We start from the raw sequence: 21,678 nt of genomic DNA on the forward strand, positions 1-21,678 counted from the left end.
AGGACTGGAGCATGTCTTTGGTGTGGCTTCTGGACTCTTAGGACGCATGCATCATTGAAACACCATACCTCCACTGTGACTCAAAGCAGCTTTATTTTGCCTGTCTGTAACAGGCCATAGTCATCTTCTAAACCCTTCCCATTCACCTCTTCTTCAATCATTTTCTGCTGATGATTTTGCAATTTTTTTCAATACCAGAACTGAAACCTTCATTCTTCTCTCTCTGATCTTGAATCCTCTTCATTATCAACATATCAAATGCCCTCTTGTTCCACAATTTCTTCTTTTTACTCTGTCTTGTTAGATGAATTGTCCAAAATGTTGAAGTCTTCAAATCCTTCAACCTGTTTTTCTGGATCCTGTTCCTTTTTGCTTTTTTATTACCATTTCCCCAACTATTTTCCCTTTTCTTTGTCATATCATTAATCTGTCACTTTCCTCTGGCTCATTTCCTTCTGAGTTTAAACATGCCATGATCTTTCCCATCCTCAAAAAGTCTTCACTCAACCCTTCCTCTCTCTCTAATTTTCATCCGATTTCACTATTGCCTTTCCTCTCAAAAGTATTGGAATGTGCTGATTATGCTCAGTGCCTCACCTTCCATACTCAATTCTGTATTGGATCCTTTTCAGTCCGGATTCAGCCCTTTACATTCTACCGAGACAGCTCTCACAAAAACAACAAACAACCTCCTTCAGCCCAAGTAAAAAGGTCTATATTCCACCCTTATTCTTCTTGATCTTTTTGCAGCCTTTGATGCTGTTGATCATGCTCTTTTGTTGGATTTATTTCACGACTTAAGGTTCACTTACTCAGTTTTCAGCTGGTTTTCAGCTTAAAACTCAGGCTGGTCATTTAATGTGGTACCTGCTGGTCATGCATCCTCTTCCTTTCCCCTTTTGGTTGGGGTTCCTCAGGGCTCCATTCTGGGCCCTTTTTTTGTTTTCTCGTTACACACTATTGTTAGGTAATATTATCAGTTCATATGGATTTCAATACCACCTTTATACTGATGATACCCAACTGTAGCTCTACTTCATTACATTCTACATTTTCCATCACTGTCAATAATGTTCCCATCCATCCTGTGAAGGAAGCATGGAGACTTGGCTTTGTCTTTGACTCTTTAGTGTCCTTTGTTCCTCATATTGGAGTGTCAATTTTTCCTTTATAACATCATTAAAATTAGACCTTTCCTCTCTGCTTCCCCACCTTGCTTTAGTCCATTTCCCATCTCAGTTACTGTAATTGTCTTTTGACTGGTTTTCTGTTATCTCATCTTAGTCCTTTGGTTTCCATTCTTCATTCTGCTGCTAAGATTATCTTTTTGGACCATTGTTTTGATCATGTTACCCAGTTTTCATATCCCTCCGTTGGCTACCTATTCCCTCTAGGATTACTGTAAGATGCTTATTCTGACAATCAACATCCTACATAACCTAGCTCCTCCTTATCTCGCAACTCTTTTACCACCCTGTTAGGAATCTGTTCTCTGGAAATACTTCTCACCCAGCCAAAGGTTTCCTCCTCTTTGGTTTGGTTTCCTTTTTCTCTTGCCACCCCCTATTCCTGGAATCACCTCTCTGTGAACTTGCAGACTACTCCTTCTCTCACCATTTTAAAATCCAAATAGAAAACTTTTTTTGTTTTCTAAATCTTTTGGTATTTCAGAGTAATTCTAAATTATTGAAGTAGTTCTAAATGCTTTATGCTATTATAAAGCACCATGTATCATGGATGGTACTAAATAAATAAATAAATAAAATGGATGATTGAAATCAAGCCTTGAAAATGGGAGACTCAGCCTTTCTGTTTTGCCCAACTTCATTCTAGAAAAGATTTTGCTGTGTGTTCTACTCTTCACTGATCAGAAGAACACTTATTAAATCCAAAATTAATTTGCCAATAAAATTTAACTTGCTGGTTTCTCCCTTATAATAGCAGTATATTATAAAGAAAGGGGCGATTTTTAAAAGGTTTGTTTCTATTGCAAAGGTAATGATGCACCGATGGAAATTATCTGACAATATATTTTTATGTTGGTTAGGATGATCCTTTTTCTGCACTGGATATCCACTTAAGTGACCATCTTATGCAAGAAGGAATCCTCAATATGCTACGAGAGGACAAGAGGACTGTTGTTCTGGTCACTCACAAGCTACAATATCTACCCCATGCTGACTGGGTAATGAAGCTTTTTTGTTTGTTTGTTTGTTTGTTTGTTTGTTTCAAGGAAAAAATAAAGAAGGAATATGTGTATGAATGAGTCAGTAAAAACTAAGCAATAAATTCCATTATCATCAAACCAAAGCTTGATACTCCTTAAAAAAAACATTGATTTTAGTTGTTTGAGTCTAATTGCTGATCCTAACTAGATTAGGCCTGTTGATTGAATGGAACAATATGTGTTTTTTGCTGAGGTCCCATTGATTGGAATGGTATGTTGTAATTGGGACTAGCAATTGGATTCAAGACAGTGGGAGAGATATAAATGAGCTTAACTCAACCTCTGAAATCAATAGGGTTTATGTATTTTAATGCTGGGATATTTAATTCCCACTCTGCCTTTTTTGCTGCCAACAGACCTAATAAAACATGTATGGTTTGTAACACTGTACTGCTGTAACTTGGCAAAACAGTCAGTCCTTCCTTTTTGTATTTTATTTTATATCCTTTGTAGCTCTCACTAAATGGATCACACTATGGCGGTTTACAGACCGCCCTCAAGCGGTCGTTTTCCCGCCACCACCATTCACTGCGGAGGGAAGCCCCAACGGCCAGACCACGAGGCTTCCCGGCACAGCGAAAAAGTAGCGCCGAAATGGCACTCCTTTTCAAAACGCAGAAGTGGCACCGCGAGGGGTGAAGCGTGCCCTCGTGGCGTCACTTCCAGTGCGCCATGTCTGGATGCTGTGCGTCCAAGACGTAAAAATGGCAGCGCCCATGTGGATGGGCGCTGCCATTTAGGATGTGCTCCGTGCGTGTTGGGAACGGGGCCGCTTAGAAAGGGGCAACCCTTCCTAACCCTAGGACGCGCGGAGTGCATCCTAAATGGCGGTCTGTAACCTTCCAATATTTTTTTAAAAAAATAAAGCTAGACAATGAAATTTCATGCCAAGTTCATAAATGTTTATCTGACAGTAGCACAAAATGAATTTAAACCATTTCCCATTTTAAAAGAAATAACTAAAAGAACAGCAGAAGCAAAAAAAACAAACAAACAAACCACAAAACACCTCTCCACAAATTTTAATATTTTGGACAAATGCTGTTCATTTCTGACTTGCAATAATTAACCTTTGAAGAAAGACAAAATAAACCAGTTTTTAAAACTTGCTTTAAAATTAACTTTACCCAAATCAGTTAGTCAAGAGTTCCACAACCTGAGGGCTAACATAAAGCCATGTCCACCAACAGGATCTTTCTTTCAGTATTGCTTCTGAGACAAGGATTGTCCTTAGAAAAAAAATTAGTTGCAGGACCTTCCAGAGATGATTCTGATGGCTGGGAAGGGAAGAGCAGAATTATGTTTGTTCAGGTTGGGCAGAACTCAGAGAAATTAAGATATCTGGATTATTTGTTTCTCTAATACATTTTAGAAGGACTCTTTTGAGCTGTCTATTAAGTTTATTGCACACCATTTCCAGACTGATCTAGGCAATCTTAAACTGCATTAATTATACAGTGTAGATGCAGTCTGACCTAGGTCCTGAACAGAAAGGCCAGAATAAATCTGCTTCTTGTCTCTTTGGAAGTATGCTGTTTAAATGATGTGTGCGTCTTAAGAGGCTGGAAGCCGCGCCAAAGCCACACTCCAGTCCCAAAGACTGGAACACAGCTTTGGGGCAGCTTCCAGCCTCTTACAGCTCAATGCTATGGAATTCTGAGATTTGTAATTTTGTGAGATGTTCAGTCTTCTCTGTGCCACAACAAACTACATATCTCAGGATGCCATAAAACGGAGCCATGACACATAAAGTGATGTCAAACTGCATTAATTCTGCAGTGTGGCAGCAGCTTCAGAGAAAGAAGGTGGTAGCATCTGATGAAACAGACTTAAATCTACGAAAGCTTATGATACCAATTTTTTTTCTCAGTCTAAAAGGTGCTATAAGATCCCCTTGCATACTGATCCAGATTCACAGGGCTATGTCTTTGAATCATACATGACAAGTGGGGCAACTGCTATAGGGCCAAGGACCAGATTTCAGGTTAGCTTGAACCAGCAAGGTGTAATGGCTTGAACATTGGACTACGACTTTGAAGGTCAGGATTCAAATTCCTGCTTAACCATGAAAACCCACTGGGAAAGTCATTCTTTCTTAGACTCAAAGGAAACCAAAAGCCAATCCCCTCTGAATGAATCTTGCCAAGAAAACCACAAGATAGGGTTGCCTTAGGCTCACCGTAAGCTGGAAATGACTTGAACTTATTTATAGTTCAAAAAGGGGACTTTTCCAAACTTTTGTCCTAACTCTATCTAAAATTTAAAATTTGGTTAGATCCATAAATGCAAATTAAAAACATCAGTTAATGTATGACAATAGACTTTTGATAATAAACAATTTAAACTGTTGCAGATTATTGCAATGAAGGATGGTACCATTCAGAGAGAAGGCACACTCAAGGACATTCAGAAATCAGAATCTGAGCTCTTTGAACATTGGAAAACACTCATGAATCGACAGGACCAAGAGCTGGAGAAGGCATGTTTTCCTTTTCTTTCCTAGCATCTTAAATTATTCTTTATTTGGTGAAATAATCATTTACAGGTGTTTTTTTTTTAAAGTTTAATAAATGAATCATTCTGCTTTAGAGTAGAAGAAAAGGGAGACAAAACTGCTATGTTTATTATATCAAGGGTGGGGAAAGCCTAGCTTATGGGCAACATTGATCTCCCAGGGTTGTTTTTGGGGGGCCCTGAGGCTCCCCAGCATCCCCTCAAAATTATTGAAAACAATTGGAAAGAGTACCACCCAGAAAGCTTTGAGGGGCAATTTTATAAAAACCCAATGTGTTTTAGGATTAAGAGAGTTCTTTCTAACAAGTTACCTCAATTGATCCTTGGAGGCATGGGGGGGGGGGGTTATTTTTGTGAAAAGCCTGGTAATTATTTGTGTTGGGGAGAAGGCAGAGGGTTTGCCCCCTCCCCATTGCTTCTGAAGGCCAATTTAGCCCTCTAACATTTGGCAGTTGCCCATGATATGCGAGTAATGAATGCCAACAAGTTTCATTGTACAAAACATGAAGGATCGGGGGTAAGCATTAATGCTTCAAAATAGGAGTCCCAAACCTGAAAGCTAGCTCACAAGAGTGGCTTAGGATTAGGCAGAGGTTCCTCTCTAGTGGCTTTCACCCATCTTGGCCCTGATGGTCCCATTCTGCCTCTGGAAGCCTGCAAGCAGAAATATAATGCCAACAGTATTTCTACGGTCAGCAGTTTTCAGAGGGTTCAGAAATGCTTTATTCCTCAAATAGGGTGGATATTGGTCATCAGCAGTTTGGATGATCTGTTAGATCCAATGCCCTGCAGTTACTCTTAAGGGATCCAGTGATTGGCCTCTCATCTATATCAGTCTGGGTCATGGTCCTTATAGTGAGGGGAGTTTTACTGTACCCCACTGATGAGAGAGGGGAAAAAATACAAATAAAAAAACTTGTCACACCTTTCATCCTGGCTAGCATAAGTCATCTGACATCCTCTTTCGAAACCCCACTTAGTGTTGCTATGTAATTCAGGTAGAAATAACACCTGCTATTTCAGGGGTTAATCAGGTGTGAAATCTCCTGTGTTTATATACTACAAATTAGGGGCAACAGGTTAATCTATTACCATGGAAGCAGCAAATCCTTTCCTATTCTAGATGCACCAGGTTGTATGAGAGCTTTCCCAGGGCTGAATTTCTGTTGGAAATAGAATCCATCCCATGGATGGTCAAAGTACAACCTGGAACAGCTGCAAGAGAAACAACCATAACTCCGAAAGTGAATTCACCATCACTGAAGCTAATAGATCCATCAGATACTCCTGCTGCAAATGCTGTCACTGGAGAACAGAGCAGATATCATTGTTAGCTCTGCTTTTTGCAAGGGGTTTGAGAGAGTGGGAGCATACCCACATGTGTGAATTGCCCACAGCATCTTTGACATTGCTTAGTTTCAGCTCACCATCTTTAAATGTGGTTAAAAGAAACAGTGATGTTTACCAAACCCAGCTTTTTAACCTTAATCTTTGAACCTTAGTTAATGTCTGAGCTAACATTAGCATCAGCCTCTAATGATTGACCTAGGAGACTTTTTGATGCATTTATATCAAAAATATTAATAATTAATGTAAGTTAAATGCATTGGATCACTTCTTTCTAACAACAAATTGAAGATATCTGTGGGCAAGATTTCTTTTAAAGATATGTAATACTCAACATCAATTTTCCTACTTTTAGGAGAGCTTAATTGAAAGAAAAACTGTATTGGATAGGAAGAATCTCCAAAGGACAGTGTATTCTCGAGACTCTCTACTCCAAGATGATGAAGAGGATGAAGGTGAAGTAGCAATCCAAAAAGGGATATTATGATTTATTACACTGTTCTTTTCGAAGTTTAACAATACCAACATCTTAGAAATTTCAGGAGAAAAAATATGGCAAAGTCATTTGTATTTCAAGTACTATTTAAAGGACAAGTCTGCTTGTCTTTGTCAGAAACATTCTGACATACTGTTTTTTGTTACATATATATTATTATTTTCCTCCCCCCCCCCCCCCCCCCCCGCTAGAGTGGAATATCTAGCATTTTGAACAGGTGATTTTGGATTTAAACCCTGTCCAGCCATACACATCCACGCTTTATAGGTTGCTTTAGTGCGGTGCTCTGTGATAAATGCATGTGACTGCTTTAGCTGTGGTCTGAAGTTACTTTGGCTTATGGCCATGCTATTCAGCATTAGGATATGATATGAATTTTTAGCAGCAAAATACAAATGTCATTAAAGCATTTTACTGTACTTGTTAATTGCATTTGAGCTAAATTATTGTGCTATTCAGTTACATTTGTGCATAGTCTATGGATGCATCTACACTGTAGAAATAATGTAGTTTGACACCCCTTTAACTGCCATAGCTCCTTTCCACAGAATCCTGGGATTTACAGTTTTGTGAGTCACCAGCACTCTCTGGCAGAGAAGGCTAAAGATCTTGTAAATCTACGGATCCTAAGATTCCATAGAATGGAGCTGCAATACAAAAGTGGTGTCAAACTGCAACGCAAAAAAAGAAATGGCAAAATACTGCTCCTTTTTTGGCTGAAAAAAAGTTGCCCTTTCTGCCACTGCCACAGCTTTTCAGTGCTCCTGTAGTGTGCAGCATCTCAACACCACACCACCAGAGCGCCAAAAAGCTGCCACCGTGTAAGTGGCAGTGTGGCTTCACTGCAGCTTTGGGGTGATGCTGGGGTGTGCGTTGTCTGTACGCCACATGCCGACACTGCCAGAAAGTCGGCGTATTGTGCCTGTCTGTTCCAGCCCTAACTAGCACGGCTATATCTTTGAATTCTACCACTATGGAAAGCACAAAATTTAGCTGAATGGAGGGGAAATCCATCAGCTTCTTCAAGAAACTTGCCCAGGTACAGACAGACATCTTTCTCAACAAATGCAAGCAACAGGATGTCATTCCTAAAGGCCTGTGTACAATCCTTCCAGGTAACTTCTTAAACTTCTGATAAGTATTATGTACAGTAAACAAGAAAAGATCAAAAGGAAAATCTGTGTAGAAGCACAAGTAAGGAACCATCACTCTTCGCAAGCCATAACGTAATTTCTTGGTAAGGCATGCAGGTTAAAATGCCCCTCAATTGTAGTGGGCACTCGCTCACTGAGAGATTTGGGGGAGGGGCATCTGGGGGGCCGTTTCCACTTGTGATTTACAACGATTTAAAATACACCGTTTTAAATAACACCGATTCAAAATAACCCTGGTCTTATCCCGCTTTTTTCTTCTTCGTTCTCATTTACCAACTAATTCGCTTTAAGTGATCCGCTTACGTTCCTATTCAAATAAAACAGTGTATATATAAACCGGTTTTAGCCTTATTTCGTTCCCACTCACCATTTTGGGGCTGTCAATCAAAGCAACGTCATAAAAACGTCACTTTTAAATTTCGCGGGTTTTTTTATAAAAGAGCCAATGAGGAGGCACTTAAAGTGTGGCGGGAAAGGGAAGGAGGATAAGATGTGAGGAAAGGGAGAATAGCCTTCCTTCTCAAACAAAGAGCAGGCTTGCATTTTTTTTTCCTTCTGTCTCCTGGGGGGAGGACAGGACAGAAGGTTTTGGGTTACTCCTCTGCTCTGCGAGGCTGTGTGTGTGTTTAGGAGGGAAAGGAGGGATAGCTTTGCCCACAGCTGGGAGCCTGCGCTTGCAGGGTGAATTCTGAAGACAGATTTTTTTTCCTTCCTTTTTCCTCCCTCTCTGGTCTCTCCCTTCGAAGGAAGGGGAGTCCTGCAATTATCCGTGGGGAAGGATGGTTGAGGGGAGAGAGAAACTGCCTCCCCAAAGCACTTCTGCTAGGCTTCTGCCTTTGAAAAAAGACCCCAGAGAGGCTGGCGGAGGCTGCTTGCTTAGGGAAAGCTCCTTCCAGAGGAACTATGATGGGTTTTGCAGGACGGATCCCCGCTTCATGGCTCTATAGACAGCCCAGGGAGGGAGCACTCTTTCCCTCCATTACAAATGGTGTTCATTGATACACACACACACGGTTTCCTTATCTCCCCCAAGATTGCTGTGCAGCAACCCTCTCCTTGAGTGGCACGGATGCTGAAGAGATTAAGCGCCTGTAAACCATTAAAATAAAATAAAAATAAAAAAATCCTTATCTCTTATTGAAAGACCGCAGCAGAAAAAAGGGGTGAGGGAAGCAAAAGATGGCGATGGCCACGACGGATGGGGACAGAAAGGGTGACTCCCCCAAGCCGGCCCATCGCTCCGCTCCTCCCATCCAGCTAACCCGATTTCAGAGGCTGATCGTTCCCATTTAAATAACCTGATTCCTATCCCGAATCAAGGAAAAAATAGAAGGTTCGACCCTTCTATTTTTTTAACGTGGGTTATACGCCTTTAACGCGGTTTATAAAAAGAACCAAAAAATGAATCGATTTCAAATGGGAACGCATGCGGGGTGATCTAGAACCGTTCTAGGTTTAAATCGGGTTCAAATGGGCACGCTACTTTCTGAATTCGCTTCGTAACCCGCGTTATACCCCAGTGGAAACGGCCCCTGGATCTACCCAGATCCACCCACGTTAACTGGGCCAGTGGGAATGGGGCTTAATGTAAGACTGTAGTCCTGCACACATTGATTGGCGCACTGGAACTCAGTAAGCCTTTATTTCTAAGTAAAAATGCAGGGATTTAGCCAGTACTGAGCTAACATTTTTTGTGCATTTGTTTACAGATGAAACACCAGAAAGTGATGATGATGATAATCTGTCTTCTGTCCTTCATCAAAGAGCAAAGATGCCATGGCAAGCGTGCGGAAAATACCTTAGCTCAGCAGGATTCCTCCTCTTGCCTTTGCTGGTCCTTTCACAACTGCTGAAGCATTCAGTGATGGTGTCCACTGACTTTTGGCTAGCCCATTGGACATCTAATGCCATTGCTCCCAGGGGAGAAAAAAACTGCACTGATGAACAGGTAATAGTGTTTCTTTAACACATGTTATACAAAATTCACAGGCTTTCCCTGAAGTTTTTGCCTTTTCATAATGAAGGGCTGCAGAAAATCCTTGAAAGTAATCTCAGCAGAGATTACTGCTGTTGTTTTGCCTCTCTGAGCTTGTAGCAGTGTAGGTTTTATAACAAACAGGATGGAAACTTGCTTAAACTGCTTATCCTTTAATGCTACAACACAGGATTGTGAGGGAAAAGATAGGATAGTCCTTAATGAAACCCACAAGCATCACATCTTGACTCCTCTCACTTTTAGCCAAATCATGCCTGCTAGCCTTCTAAACATAGTAACTGTGTCTTATAATTTGAGCACTGCTGCATTCCTAAACAGTCTTACCAAGATGACCTCGATGAAATTTACTCCTGAGTTAAATACATTTGGGGTTTCTTTATAAATGGTGGTAGGTGCAATTGTTGTCAGTATCTCAGTTTCATTTCACTGTTCTTTTTAAATGACATACAGTTTAACAATCTTCCATCTAGCTTCTGCTTTAAGACAATGGAAGCCTTAAAGTCACTTCACTCACTAACTTTTTGAGTAGAAACATTAATCTCTGTTGGAAAAAATAATGTCTATATTTCATAATGTGAACAGGAGACACAAATGTTCACAAAATATTGGTAAACTGCAGGGAGACAGAGGCATTGTGAAAAACAGAAGAATATCACCCAAAATAGTAACTCAATTTTTTTCCCTTCCATTTTTCTTTAATATCTGTTGAAATGCGCATCATGTGAGTTCTACTTCCTTGGTCATATCATTAATACATATAATGATAATATATTTATTTCCCATCATGGAGATTCTTTATTTCATAAAAGCAAACAGCCTGATACAAACCATTATTGTTATATGATATTAATATAAGAAAACCTTTAATATTTTGTTAAGGAGTTAGATTTTCTGAAACTTTTTGTTGAAGTTACAAATGACGCATAACTGTGACAACCTATTTGTAGAATTACATCTTAGATAAACAGAAAGGTCATGGAAATGTTGTCAGTGTTAAAAGACATAATTGATTCAAAGAACACCATTGTTATTACAGTTTCCAGAAGGGACTAATTAATCCTGTGGGCTGGATGTGGTGTTTGCGTTATTTAATTAATATCCAGTTTGAAGTATTTGGGGCAATTTGTGTTAATGCGCAAACAATCTGACTGAAAATAAGTAATAATTTAGATAGATATAACTGTTAATCTATTTTAGCCACTATATTTGAAATTTATTTTAATGCTTAACTGAAATCATTGTCCAATGAAAAGGCTGGGTTTTAACAAATATGAAAATATAAATGCTGAATACGCTATTTTCAAAGAGATGGGGTGAATATATTTGTTGTCATTCTGTACCTTCAAGTCATTTCTGATTTAGAGCAACACTAAGCAGTGGCATCCCTAGGGTTGGTGTCACCCAGTGCAGTGACTCATGGTGTCAACCCCCTCATTGAACTCCTCCCATTTCACACCACACAGAATCCTTAGCAATACTTTTTTTTGCACTAATGTTAATCGTAAATCGTAATTTGTAAATATAGGCATAGCATTGAATGTAATGCTAATAGCTGTGACATAAACAACTAGCAAAATTAAAGTTATACCTTCAAATTACAATATCATATGTACAACCTAGTGAAGATTTGGTTAAAATGTGATGTTTTTAAAGAAAATTTAAAAAGAATGTTTTTTAAAAAATCAAATGTTGTTTAAAAAATTAAAAATTTAAACTTTTGAAATTTGAATTTTAAAAAATTCTGGAGCCTCTCCTTTCTCCCTCCACTAAGCTTCACCCCCACTCCCACCATCTTTTAAAGCATTTAAACTGGAAGCAGATGAATGCCACATCCCATTTTTGCCAAAAAGTAGGTGTTTGAGGAGCAGTGGTGTCACCCTCTTAGAGTGTCACCTGGTGTGGTCTGCACCCCCCCCTAGTGATGCCACTGACACTGAGGCAACCCTATCATGGGGTTTCCTTAGCAAGATATGTTCAGAGGGGGGTTTGCCTTTGCATTCAGTGAGTTTCCATGGCTGAACAGGGATTTAAACCCTGGTCTCCAGAGTCATAGGACCTTATCACATGGGGGAAACTGAACAAGATCAGGAGTTTAAACAGTGATTATCCAATGCAAAATGTGATATCGCAATTAAGATTTTCACACGGCGTCGCTATTAAACAGGCAATAAACAACAACAAATAATTTACAGGGAAATCCTGAAAATGATGTGTTGCTGTTTATTGCCTGTTAATAGCGATGTGTGTGAAAATCTTAATTGCAGTATCGTATTTTGCACAGGATAATCGCTGTTTAAACCCCCAATTCCCCCCCCCCCCCCGATTTCCCCCGTATGATAAGGTCCAATGTCAAATGCTCAAACCATTGCACCACACTAACTGTGTATATTGTATATAGGTAAGGGTAAAATGTCCTAGGGCCATTGATCTTGTACATTTAAATGACTCCAAGTACTGAATGTTTTTCTTTTCTTTCAGAGTCATTCTTTTCTGTTCTTCTTTCTTTAGGAATGCAGATTTGACCATACCCACTATTCAAAGATATTCACCATTCTTTGCAGCCTTGGAATTATACTATGTCTTGTAACATCAATAGCAGTAGAATGGACTGGTTTAAAAGTTGCCAAGAAACTACATTGTCTTCTGCTGAATAAAATTATTTTGGCCCCAATGAGGTACTCTGCTATATGAAATCAGAAAAGTAAATTATATACACACACAATATAAATTAGAATATTTTACCTGCAGTTTCGCCATATATGATTTGTTATTTAGTTACTTCTTCAACTTTTAGAGCAATCTGTGGAAACGACTTCAGGCATGAACTGCATTATAAAATTATAGTCTATCTTCTTTCCTCAAAATAAACAAGAACTATGGGATGATATCAGAAAGCCATGAATGGTCTAATCTAGTGCACTGTTCTCATCTTATTTTCCACTTGACACAATGAGCCTTGGGTGAAAACCTAACTGTATTTTGTTCTGGATATGTAGACTGATTCTTAGAAACCTAATATATTACCATTGAATGGAAAATCAGTATTATGCTATGTTTATGAAATGATTTGTTAATTGTGTTATTGATTTGATATTCAGATAGTTGGCAAGTTTTCTGCTTTCTATCTTTTCATAGGAAAGATTTTGCTAGGGTAATTGTATTATTCACTTAGTTCAAGGAATTAAGGAATCTGAAAGGGTGATGCAGAGTTAATGCAATTATATTGTTTAGAATAGCATAATCAGCAATTCTCTTGCTTCCCTTTGTTAAATTATAGAGTGTAATAGGCTACAGTAAAGCACATAGTCTAGGAATAATTAAAATCGGCATAATTCAATTTTAAAACTTTTTCAGTGTCAAATTTGGTGGTCTTTATTGCTTATGAACAGGTTTTTTGAAACAACACCACTGGGAAGTATACTGAACAGATTTTCGGCTGACTGTAACACTATTGACCAGGTACTTTTCAATGCTATTCAGTAAAAGTGAATTTTAATTTTCTCAGGCATTTTCAATGCAATAACAATTCTGAATGCAAACTATATTTAGGCTGTATTTCGACAATATAAACAATGATTGCATGCTAAGAGGAAATCTTAAATGTGATGCTTAATTCTTATATTCTAACATTTAAATTCTTCAATGTAAATCTTTCAAATAAAAAAGAAAAGGAAACATATGGCTCCTCATTAGGGGAGGCTGACTTTTTTTTTTAACAGTCATATTAAAAGCTACCATGCCATCAGAGCTTGAACAGCTGCATCCAAAGGTTACATTTGTCTGACATTTCTGTTGTTAGTTTAGTTTCAGGGTCTTCAGATGTACAGCAATATACAGTCATTTGCTTTAACCAAACTGAGAATCCACACCATAATTTGAACTTTCAAATATACCACAGCCAAACCATGCTTTTGAATTGCTTGTCTTCTTTTATTTCTGATCTGATCATCTTTATCAGGTCACTTCTGTCTCCATTCCACAGCATCTTCCTGGCAAAGGCCTTAGTTGTGATTTCAGATAGATAATAAACCCAAGTTAGTACAAACTGTGGTTTACAAGCCAAATTCAAACTGTGGTTTCAGATCCCAATTAATTGTCCCCAATAAATAATGATGTGGTGGTTTAGTGGTTAAGATGCCAATTCTGACAATCAGAAGATCAGAAGGTTGGCAGTCCGAGGCCCGAATGCTGCATGATGGAATGAGCTTCTGTCAATAGTCCCAGCTTCTGCCAATCTAGCAGTTCAAAAGCATGCAAATGCAAGTAGATAGATAGGTACCACTTCGATGGGAAGGTAACAGCATTCAGTGCAGTCGTACTGATCGCATGACCACCTTGGACAACTCTGGTTCTTCAGCTTAGTAACGGAGATGAGCAACACCCCCCATAGTTAGTTACACTAGACATTCATGTCAAGAGACTACCTTTACCTTTTTACCTTTAAATAAATCAAAGTTAGTGCACAGGCCTTGGTTCAGATATTAAGACATGCTGTCCCAACCCATGTATCTGCTGAAAGCGGGTTAGGATTCTTCTGTCCAGATGTCAACTTCTCATAGCTTAGTCTTATGCAATTAATTGTGTTTAAACTTTTCCTACATAGAATTATGTCATTTGTAGTTCTAAATTTCATCCAATGATAGACATGTAGAAAAAACTCTGCCTAAGCAGTGCAGCTATATATTAACATTTTTACCAATACTGTATCCCCCACTTGGTTTACTGGAAAATATTCAAAATCATATATGATGTCACTACTGATTTCATTTAATCTTTGACTTATTTGTATATCGCTTAGTACTTATTGTTATGTTCTCTGTGTTTATTTGCTTAGCATATTCCTGCCACCCTGGAGTGTTTGAGCCGTTCCACCTTGCTCTGTTTATCAGCACTTGCTGTGATTTCATATGTTACGCCTGTGTTTCTCATAGCACTAGTTCCTCTTGCTGTCATATGCTATTTCATCCAAAAGTACTTTAGAGTAGCATCAAGGTAAGCATTTCACAAGTATATTAAAATGTAAGGGGAAATAGTTTGCTTCCATGTAAATTTGTGTGTATATACATATGACGCAACATAGAAACACAAATGCTAAATACCTCACACTGGTTAAAAACACATCAATAAAAAGAAACAGACTTTTGTGCTTTTATTTTATTGAGCCAGATAACTTGATGTGTTTTTATTTTTAAAATACCACATCTCTTCCAAAAATTTAAAATGTAATGTGTGGGTGGGTGGAGGGAGGCCGACTCCTTCTTTTAAAACCAATAGGTTTTAAAAATAAAACATTAACATCTGTTTTTAGGGACCTGCAGCAGTTAGATGACAGTACTCAGCTCCCATTACTTTCTCACTTCTCAGAGACTGTGGAAGGTCTGACAACTATACGGGCATTCAGGTATTTTTATCTTTATTGCACTTGTTTTCCAACACTACAAGAAATGTATTCATTATGTGCTAAATAAATATCCTGACTCCATATCTGATAAGGACATATAATTGCAATTTTATTTCTGCACGTATATATGTTTGGCTCAGAAGACTTCAATCGTAAAATTGGAAAACCTTTGTCAGAAACTATGGATGTGCTCCATAGACATATGCTGTCAGAACAGAAAAGCCAGCATTAGCAATGCATATTTAAAGCATACATAAATTCAAATTTTAAGCAGGCCATAATCTCATTCATTATTAAACATAGACACACTATTTTTCCTCTTTTCCATGGAAGGCCCCACTCCTTCTCTCACGCCAGTTGTTCTCAAGAGACTGACGTTGGCTCTCTAGGCACAGCCTCAGCCACCTTCCTGCTCATTAACCACAAACAAATGTGGGCAACAGTCTTAACAATTAACACACTATTACATGTCCCATGTTTAACAGCAATATCTGTAATACATTGTGAGCAAACAAAACTATGACAAGCAAATCCACCTCTCTTAATCTTGGCAGACAAGCTGAAAGACTCTGTTCCTCTCTCTCTCTCTCTCTCTCTCTCTCTCTCTCTCTCTCTCTGTGTGTGTGTGTGTGTGTGTGTGGTATACAAGCAATCTATTAATATTTTCATTTATTTAGAATATTTTTTAAGATTGTCTCTCCACTCACTGAGTTGATATGCAAATAAGAATAAAATACAGAAACTACAAAAAGCTGAACAACTTTTTGTACAAGTAAACTGAGCCTTAATAATAAAAACAGCAGCATTAATTATTAAAAACTAAATGCAACAATACTGTGTTTGCTGGATATCTAAAGGATGATAAAGAGTAGCCTATCTCCTGGTGGAGGGTGTCCCATAACAGGGCTCAGTTACATGAAGGGCCCTGATTAGAATGTCTAAGAAACTCACTTCTTTAGGAGAAGAAAAAAAATAATAGAATCTCATATCACAGATGTAAATTATGACCAGGCTCATACAAGAGGAAACAGTTTCCCAACCAGTTATGTTTTTCTAAGAACCTTGAATTGGGCTTTGAAACAAGTTGGAAGCAGGTGCAGATGCTTCAAAACTTGGACCAGAATTCTCCATCTAATATTTAGTTTCATAACTATCTTAGTTTCATAACTAAGTAGTATCTCCAAACCATCCCCACCCCCAAATCTCGATTTACTGGGCAACATGCTATTGACTATGTTGGGATCATTAATAGGAATCACATATTAATGTGTAGTGCTAGATTACACACTTGTAACTGTGATCATGAATTCCAGCCTTGGTCTGTAAACACAACCTAGATAACACTGTAGCCACAGCATTTTGCCCAGCTGAGGTTTCTGGACATACTTTATTGTTAGCCTTTTCTTAAAGCTTCCCTGATGTTTTTGTTATCTTTGTTCTCTTTAACCTGTCTAAGTGATCCACAGCCTATTCACCAGTGTGCCTTCTTGACTTCTCGTTCCTCATCTGCTAGTAATATTAATGCTGGACCAATGGCTTGTTTGTTTGTTGGATCTAGACTTTGATACCTTGAAATAAATTGCTTTGTGAGAGGACCGGTTCAAAATTTAGTCTGGCAAACTGATTTCAAACTAATTTATAAATATCTGTGTATGTTTGGGCTAGACGTTTATTAGTTCAGTATTTTATTTGCTGCAAGTTCCATATACAGCTTAGCTATATCTAGTGTTTTTCCACAGCTGCCTCACATGCAATAGAAGGGACATTTGAAAACTGAACTCTAGGCAAAGCTCTCAGATCTTGCATTTCTAAAATTATCCCAGTAACAGAATCAAGTTAAGGAACTAATTTAGCACATCCTTGTTTACCTTGACCCTCATTGTAGCTGTCCAAATTTGATCAACATGGGTTGAAAACAATTATCTGCAACAAATAAATCTTCAAGTATATTTTTATAATTCCCTGCATGCTATTTTGTCTATTACAGAACTGCCTTCTGCTGCATTTAAGCTAAGCTATACTGAAACATGAACTCTGCATGAACTTAACCTATGACTAAGTAATGTCTGATAGCAAAGAACTAGAATATAAAACTAAATAATTAACCAGCACAAATGGATTATACATTGTAATAATCTAAAGACAGTAATACTTTTAAAAGTCACAGAACTGTATGATTCTCAAAATAACCTTCCCTATCCTCCTAGCTATTGCTAGTGTGATTATACATATAAAGATTTGTATTCCTTTATAACAAACAGTTTATACCAGTTTGTATTTATTTATATTTCTCTACCATTGTTAGTCCCCATGTTCCTTTCAAAACTGCTTATTTAACATAAGCAGGCCTTATGTTAAATCTGTCTTCTTCTTACAGAATCAACTGTTATCCTAACATCTGTATCATTCTTCTTTTCCAAAGGTATGAATCCCGGTTTAAACAGAAGCTCCTTGAATATACAGATTCTAACAACATCGCTTCCCTTTTCCTTACAGCTGCCAATCGCTGGCTGGAAGTTCGGATGGTAAGTGCTCTAAGGCTATATAAAATTATGTGTTTTGTCATGATATTGTACGTTCTTATAACGTACTTGTACCTTTAACAAATGCATAGCAACCAAATTAATAGAAAAACCTTGTTTCTAACCAAGACAATCTTAACTTTGTTGAATTTTACTGGTCATACAGATGTCAAAGGAATGGGAGGCATTCAGAAAGGAAAAGCAGCCAATCCACACTGTCATTTAATGCTTTTATGAATTGTCCATATTATGTCATTTTTACAAATTACAGGGCCGGATCCCAAAAGCAATGTTATTATATTAACTAGTAAACATCAGTTGCCATGTACTCCCTGAAACATCATATCTAAAGAAATTTACAGAGTCATAGAGGATCACATACAGCACAATTTCGCTGTGACTGCCTAAATAGCTGACTTAACCACATAATTATTTGTTGCCTACTACCTTTTAGAAACTGGGCAGAAAATGAACCTAATTACAGATTATTGTTAATTACTGTTGAAACTGGTAAAGAACTTATACCAGTCAACCTGATCTCATTGAATCAAAGAATCGTAGAGTTGGAAGAGACCACAAGGGCCATCCAGTCCAGCCCCCTGCCATGCAGGAACTCTCAATCAAATTACAGACCATTCTGTGAATTGTTTCACATTCTCACTACTTGCACAGAAAGTTGTTCAAGGCCTCTCTGTGTAAATAATAGGCAAATGGCAGTGAGCAGCCTCCGAATCTGCTGCTTTTGTGTATTACCACCAAAGAAGGAGGCAGCCACCCAGTAGCACTAGCTTCCAAGCAGCGGCTTGCTTTGTCAAGAACTGACTGGTTCTTTAATGTCTGGCTTTGTTCAATCCTCAGAACCAAGATAAGAGAGGTGTCTTGGGAAGTCACCTGTCAAAAAAGGCACAGGCAAATCTCTTATAGTACCCTGTCACTAAGGACTGTACAGAACCAGACATTAAAGAATCAGGTGGTTCTCCATAGAACCAGCCTTTGCTGAGAAGCATGTGCAGATGATACAGTGTAATACCTCTGGGTCTTGACCAAGGATTGTTAACACACATTGGAAGTTTCCCATTAGCGACATACATGTGCTTACATATGTGGCTTACACATGCATATGTCTCTATTTTGGATAGAGCACAAGGAGCTTTTCTCTTGCTCTGTGCACAAGAAACTGTTCTGTAGCTCTGTACTACATCCCAACCTTCCTCTCCAGTAGCTATCAAGCCCTGCGAGGGATTGGCACTGCTGCTGCTTACAGGTTTAGAGTGGAGGGTGGAGAGGACCGTTCAGTGGAGGAGGATACAGCTGGTTTAGATTCCAAGAAGAAGGGGAAGGATGGTGCCCTTTGTCTATGAATGTGCTGACAGTCCCCTCTAGACCAAGACTAGCTGCCCACAATCTTCAGTCCTGCACTAGATGGATGGCATGGCCAGGAGCCAGCTGCTTGCCCTCAGTGTCAGAGAGTTTGTGAGGATAAAATGAACAAGGCAAAATCATGTATGTTTCAACTTTTTAAATTGTGTATGCCTTTAATTGTTAAATGTCTTAAATGTTTACAGTTTTATTGCTTTTTTATTACATTGTAAATTATTCAAACTGATTTTATAGAAATCATAACCCAGAAATGTTATGATATGGATCACAACAGAAACATTTTGAATGAATGAATGAATGAATGAATGAATGAATGAAGTGAAGTCTTAAGATCCTGAGACAAAGGTCAGGATAAACATGCAGTGAAAAGAATGACAACTTCTTCTACACCATGGTTATTTACATTCTTATTATTACTTTAGGAATATATTGGGGCATTTGTGGTGCTCATTGCAGCTGTTGCTTCAATTACAAACTCTCTGTACAGCAAGCTCTCATCAGGTCTTGTAGGCTTGGGACTAACATATGCTCTGATGGTAAGTGAATTAAAATGAAGATGCTCCCTTCAGGCATTGGGTGAGAGTGGAAGGATTAATGTTGCCTTTCAGTTTCCCAAACTGTACAGCAAGTGATAGACCTAAGCATTCAGTTGTTTCATGCTTGGTACATTGGCCATTGTGGTCAGCTCTCCAACCATAAATATGGAGCAAGACAAACTGAATAGTATAATTGTAATACCTTTATTGATACTGACAAATTACACCCTTATTGACAAACATTTCAATTGGATAGAAGAACTACATAGTACTGTATTTTCTGACATATAAGACTACTTTTTAACCCAGGAAAATCTTCTCAAAAGTCGGAGGTCGTCTTATATGCCGGGTATTGTCTTATAGGGCAGATGCTGAAACCTCTGAGCTGAACAGGAGAATATGCGGTCACCACATATGGTGGGGGGAGCTCAAAAACGGCCACGTATGCGACGATCATATGAAAGCAGCTACCGCTCTGATAGTCTTGGAGACAGGAAAGGCTGGGCAGGCAGGGAGAGCTGACCAATCCAAGCAGGCTTTGTATACAGCAAGGTTTCCTGCTAAGTACCTGCATGTCATTTGAATTAAAATTACCATATTGAAATCAAATCTGATGTTTTTTAATTTTTTATTTGGTGTGCGTTGGAAGAGGGGTAGTCTTATATGGCAAGCATATCCCAAACTCTATATTTTAACTGGAAATGTGGAGGGTCGTCTTATACGCCGAGTTGTCTTATACGCCGGAAAATACAGTACTTAGCCTTTTGTATAATGGGAACTCTACTTTTCTTTTAAGAGCAAACAGTGACATTGGATAATTTTGAAGTCAGACTTGTGAGATCATTGATATATTATATATACCAGTTATACAGTGGATCCTTGTTATACGCTGGGGTTTGGTTCCAAGATCCCCCGTGTATAACAAAATCCGTGTATGCTCAAGTCCCATTAAGTATAATGACATAGCAATATGGTGTCCCTAATAAAAAATGGAACATCAAGGTAAATTTATACTTTTTTGGAACATTTTCAAACCGTGTATGCTTGAGTCCGTGTATAAAAAATCCGTGTATAAGAAGGGCCGACTGTAAAACGAAATCTTACTTAGTTACTTGTTTTAGGTATCCAACTACTTAAACTGGATGGTCCGCAACTTGGCTGATATGGAACTCCAGCTTGGAGCTGTGAAAAGAGTCAATAGCCTTATCAAAACAGAAGCTGAAAACTATGAAGGCTTTCTCTGTGAGTATACTCCTATACATGTTGCAGGGAGAGCTTCTTAAATGTTTAATAATTACCAGCGAAGAACACTGAAATACCATGTTCATCATCAACAGTTGTTCTTTTCGTATACTGTATTTTGCTTTGTATATAGCTCCTGCACAGATTCCTCAGAACTGGCCTGACCAGGGTGAGATTCAAATACAGAATCTGAGTGTCCGCTACGACAGTACTCTGAAGCCCGTGCTAAAACATGTCAGTGCTCACATTTCTCCAGGACAAAAGGTAATTTAGAAATTAACCCTCAAGATGATGTCTTTAGTTTTCAGTATTCAATAAAACCTGTACTGTATCTTCAAAACAAAGAGCAGTTTTCCCTTAATTAATCTTGACAAATGGTCCCCATTCTATATCAGATGCACAGGATTGTTCTGCTAATCTTGTTTTTAAAAAATATTTGTCAGCATTCTTTTGAGGCTTGCTTATTAAAATGTTGTTGTTGTTGTCGTTATAATTCCAGTGCAATCTTAAGTACGTATATTTATTCCAAAAGTATGATCCACTGAATTATTACTGGGTCCCCCCTACAACTCTAGATGTGTACAATTGTGGTCCTAGCACTGTGCTAAAGGGATGAGTCAACTCTGCCTTTTAGGCAACCCTGACGTAGGATTCTCCTGGCAAGATTTATTCAGAAGAGTTCCCCATTGCCTTCTTCTAATTGTGGTTGCTAATTGTGATGTCTTGCACAACTGGACCTCTCCTTCACCTCCTCTTCACTGTACCTCCATGCATCCACTCACCTACAAATGTACTCCAGAGTGTTCTCTAACCTATTAATGCAGATTTGTGAACGTGCAGGATATCAGAAGACATCTCACTAG

The 21,678-nt window shown here is 38.5% G+C and overlaps 2 protein-coding genes across 2 annotated transcripts in view; both read left to right on the plus strand.

The window, feature by feature from the left end:
* The window catches only part of LOC121927575 (phosphatidylinositol 4-phosphate 3-kinase C2 domain-containing subunit alpha-like), a 376,515-nt gene that overhangs the window by 182,857 nt on the left and 171,980 nt on the right, over positions 1–21,678 (plus strand). The window lies entirely within an intron of this gene.
* Positions 1–21,678, plus strand: part of ABCC8 (ATP binding cassette subfamily C member 8) — a 93,861-nt gene that overhangs the window by 66,560 nt on the left and 5,623 nt on the right. The window contains exons 21-32 of the mRNA XM_042446514.1: positions 2,048–2,185; positions 4,581–4,706; positions 6,444–6,543; positions 9,448–9,686; positions 12,243–12,409; positions 13,124–13,193; positions 14,569–14,726; positions 15,043–15,135; positions 17,558–17,660; positions 19,460–19,573; positions 20,695–20,815; positions 20,949–21,079. Coding sequence (XP_042302448.1) covers positions 2,048–2,185; positions 4,581–4,706; positions 6,444–6,543; positions 9,448–9,686; positions 12,243–12,409; positions 13,124–13,193; positions 14,569–14,726; positions 15,043–15,135; positions 17,558–17,660; positions 19,460–19,573; positions 20,695–20,815; positions 20,949–21,079 — 1,560 coding nt within the window. The remainder of the gene's footprint in view (positions 1–2,047; positions 2,186–4,580; positions 4,707–6,443; positions 6,544–9,447; positions 9,687–12,242; positions 12,410–13,123; positions 13,194–14,568; positions 14,727–15,042; positions 15,136–17,557; positions 17,661–19,459; positions 19,574–20,694; positions 20,816–20,948; positions 21,080–21,678) is intronic.

The sequence above is a fragment of the Sceloporus undulatus genome, chromosome 1 (genome assembly GCF_019175285.1).
Source record: "Sceloporus undulatus isolate JIND9_A2432 ecotype Alabama chromosome 1, SceUnd_v1.1, whole genome shotgun sequence".
Lineage (NCBI taxonomy): Eukaryota > Metazoa > Chordata > Lepidosauria > Squamata > Phrynosomatidae > Sceloporus > Sceloporus undulatus.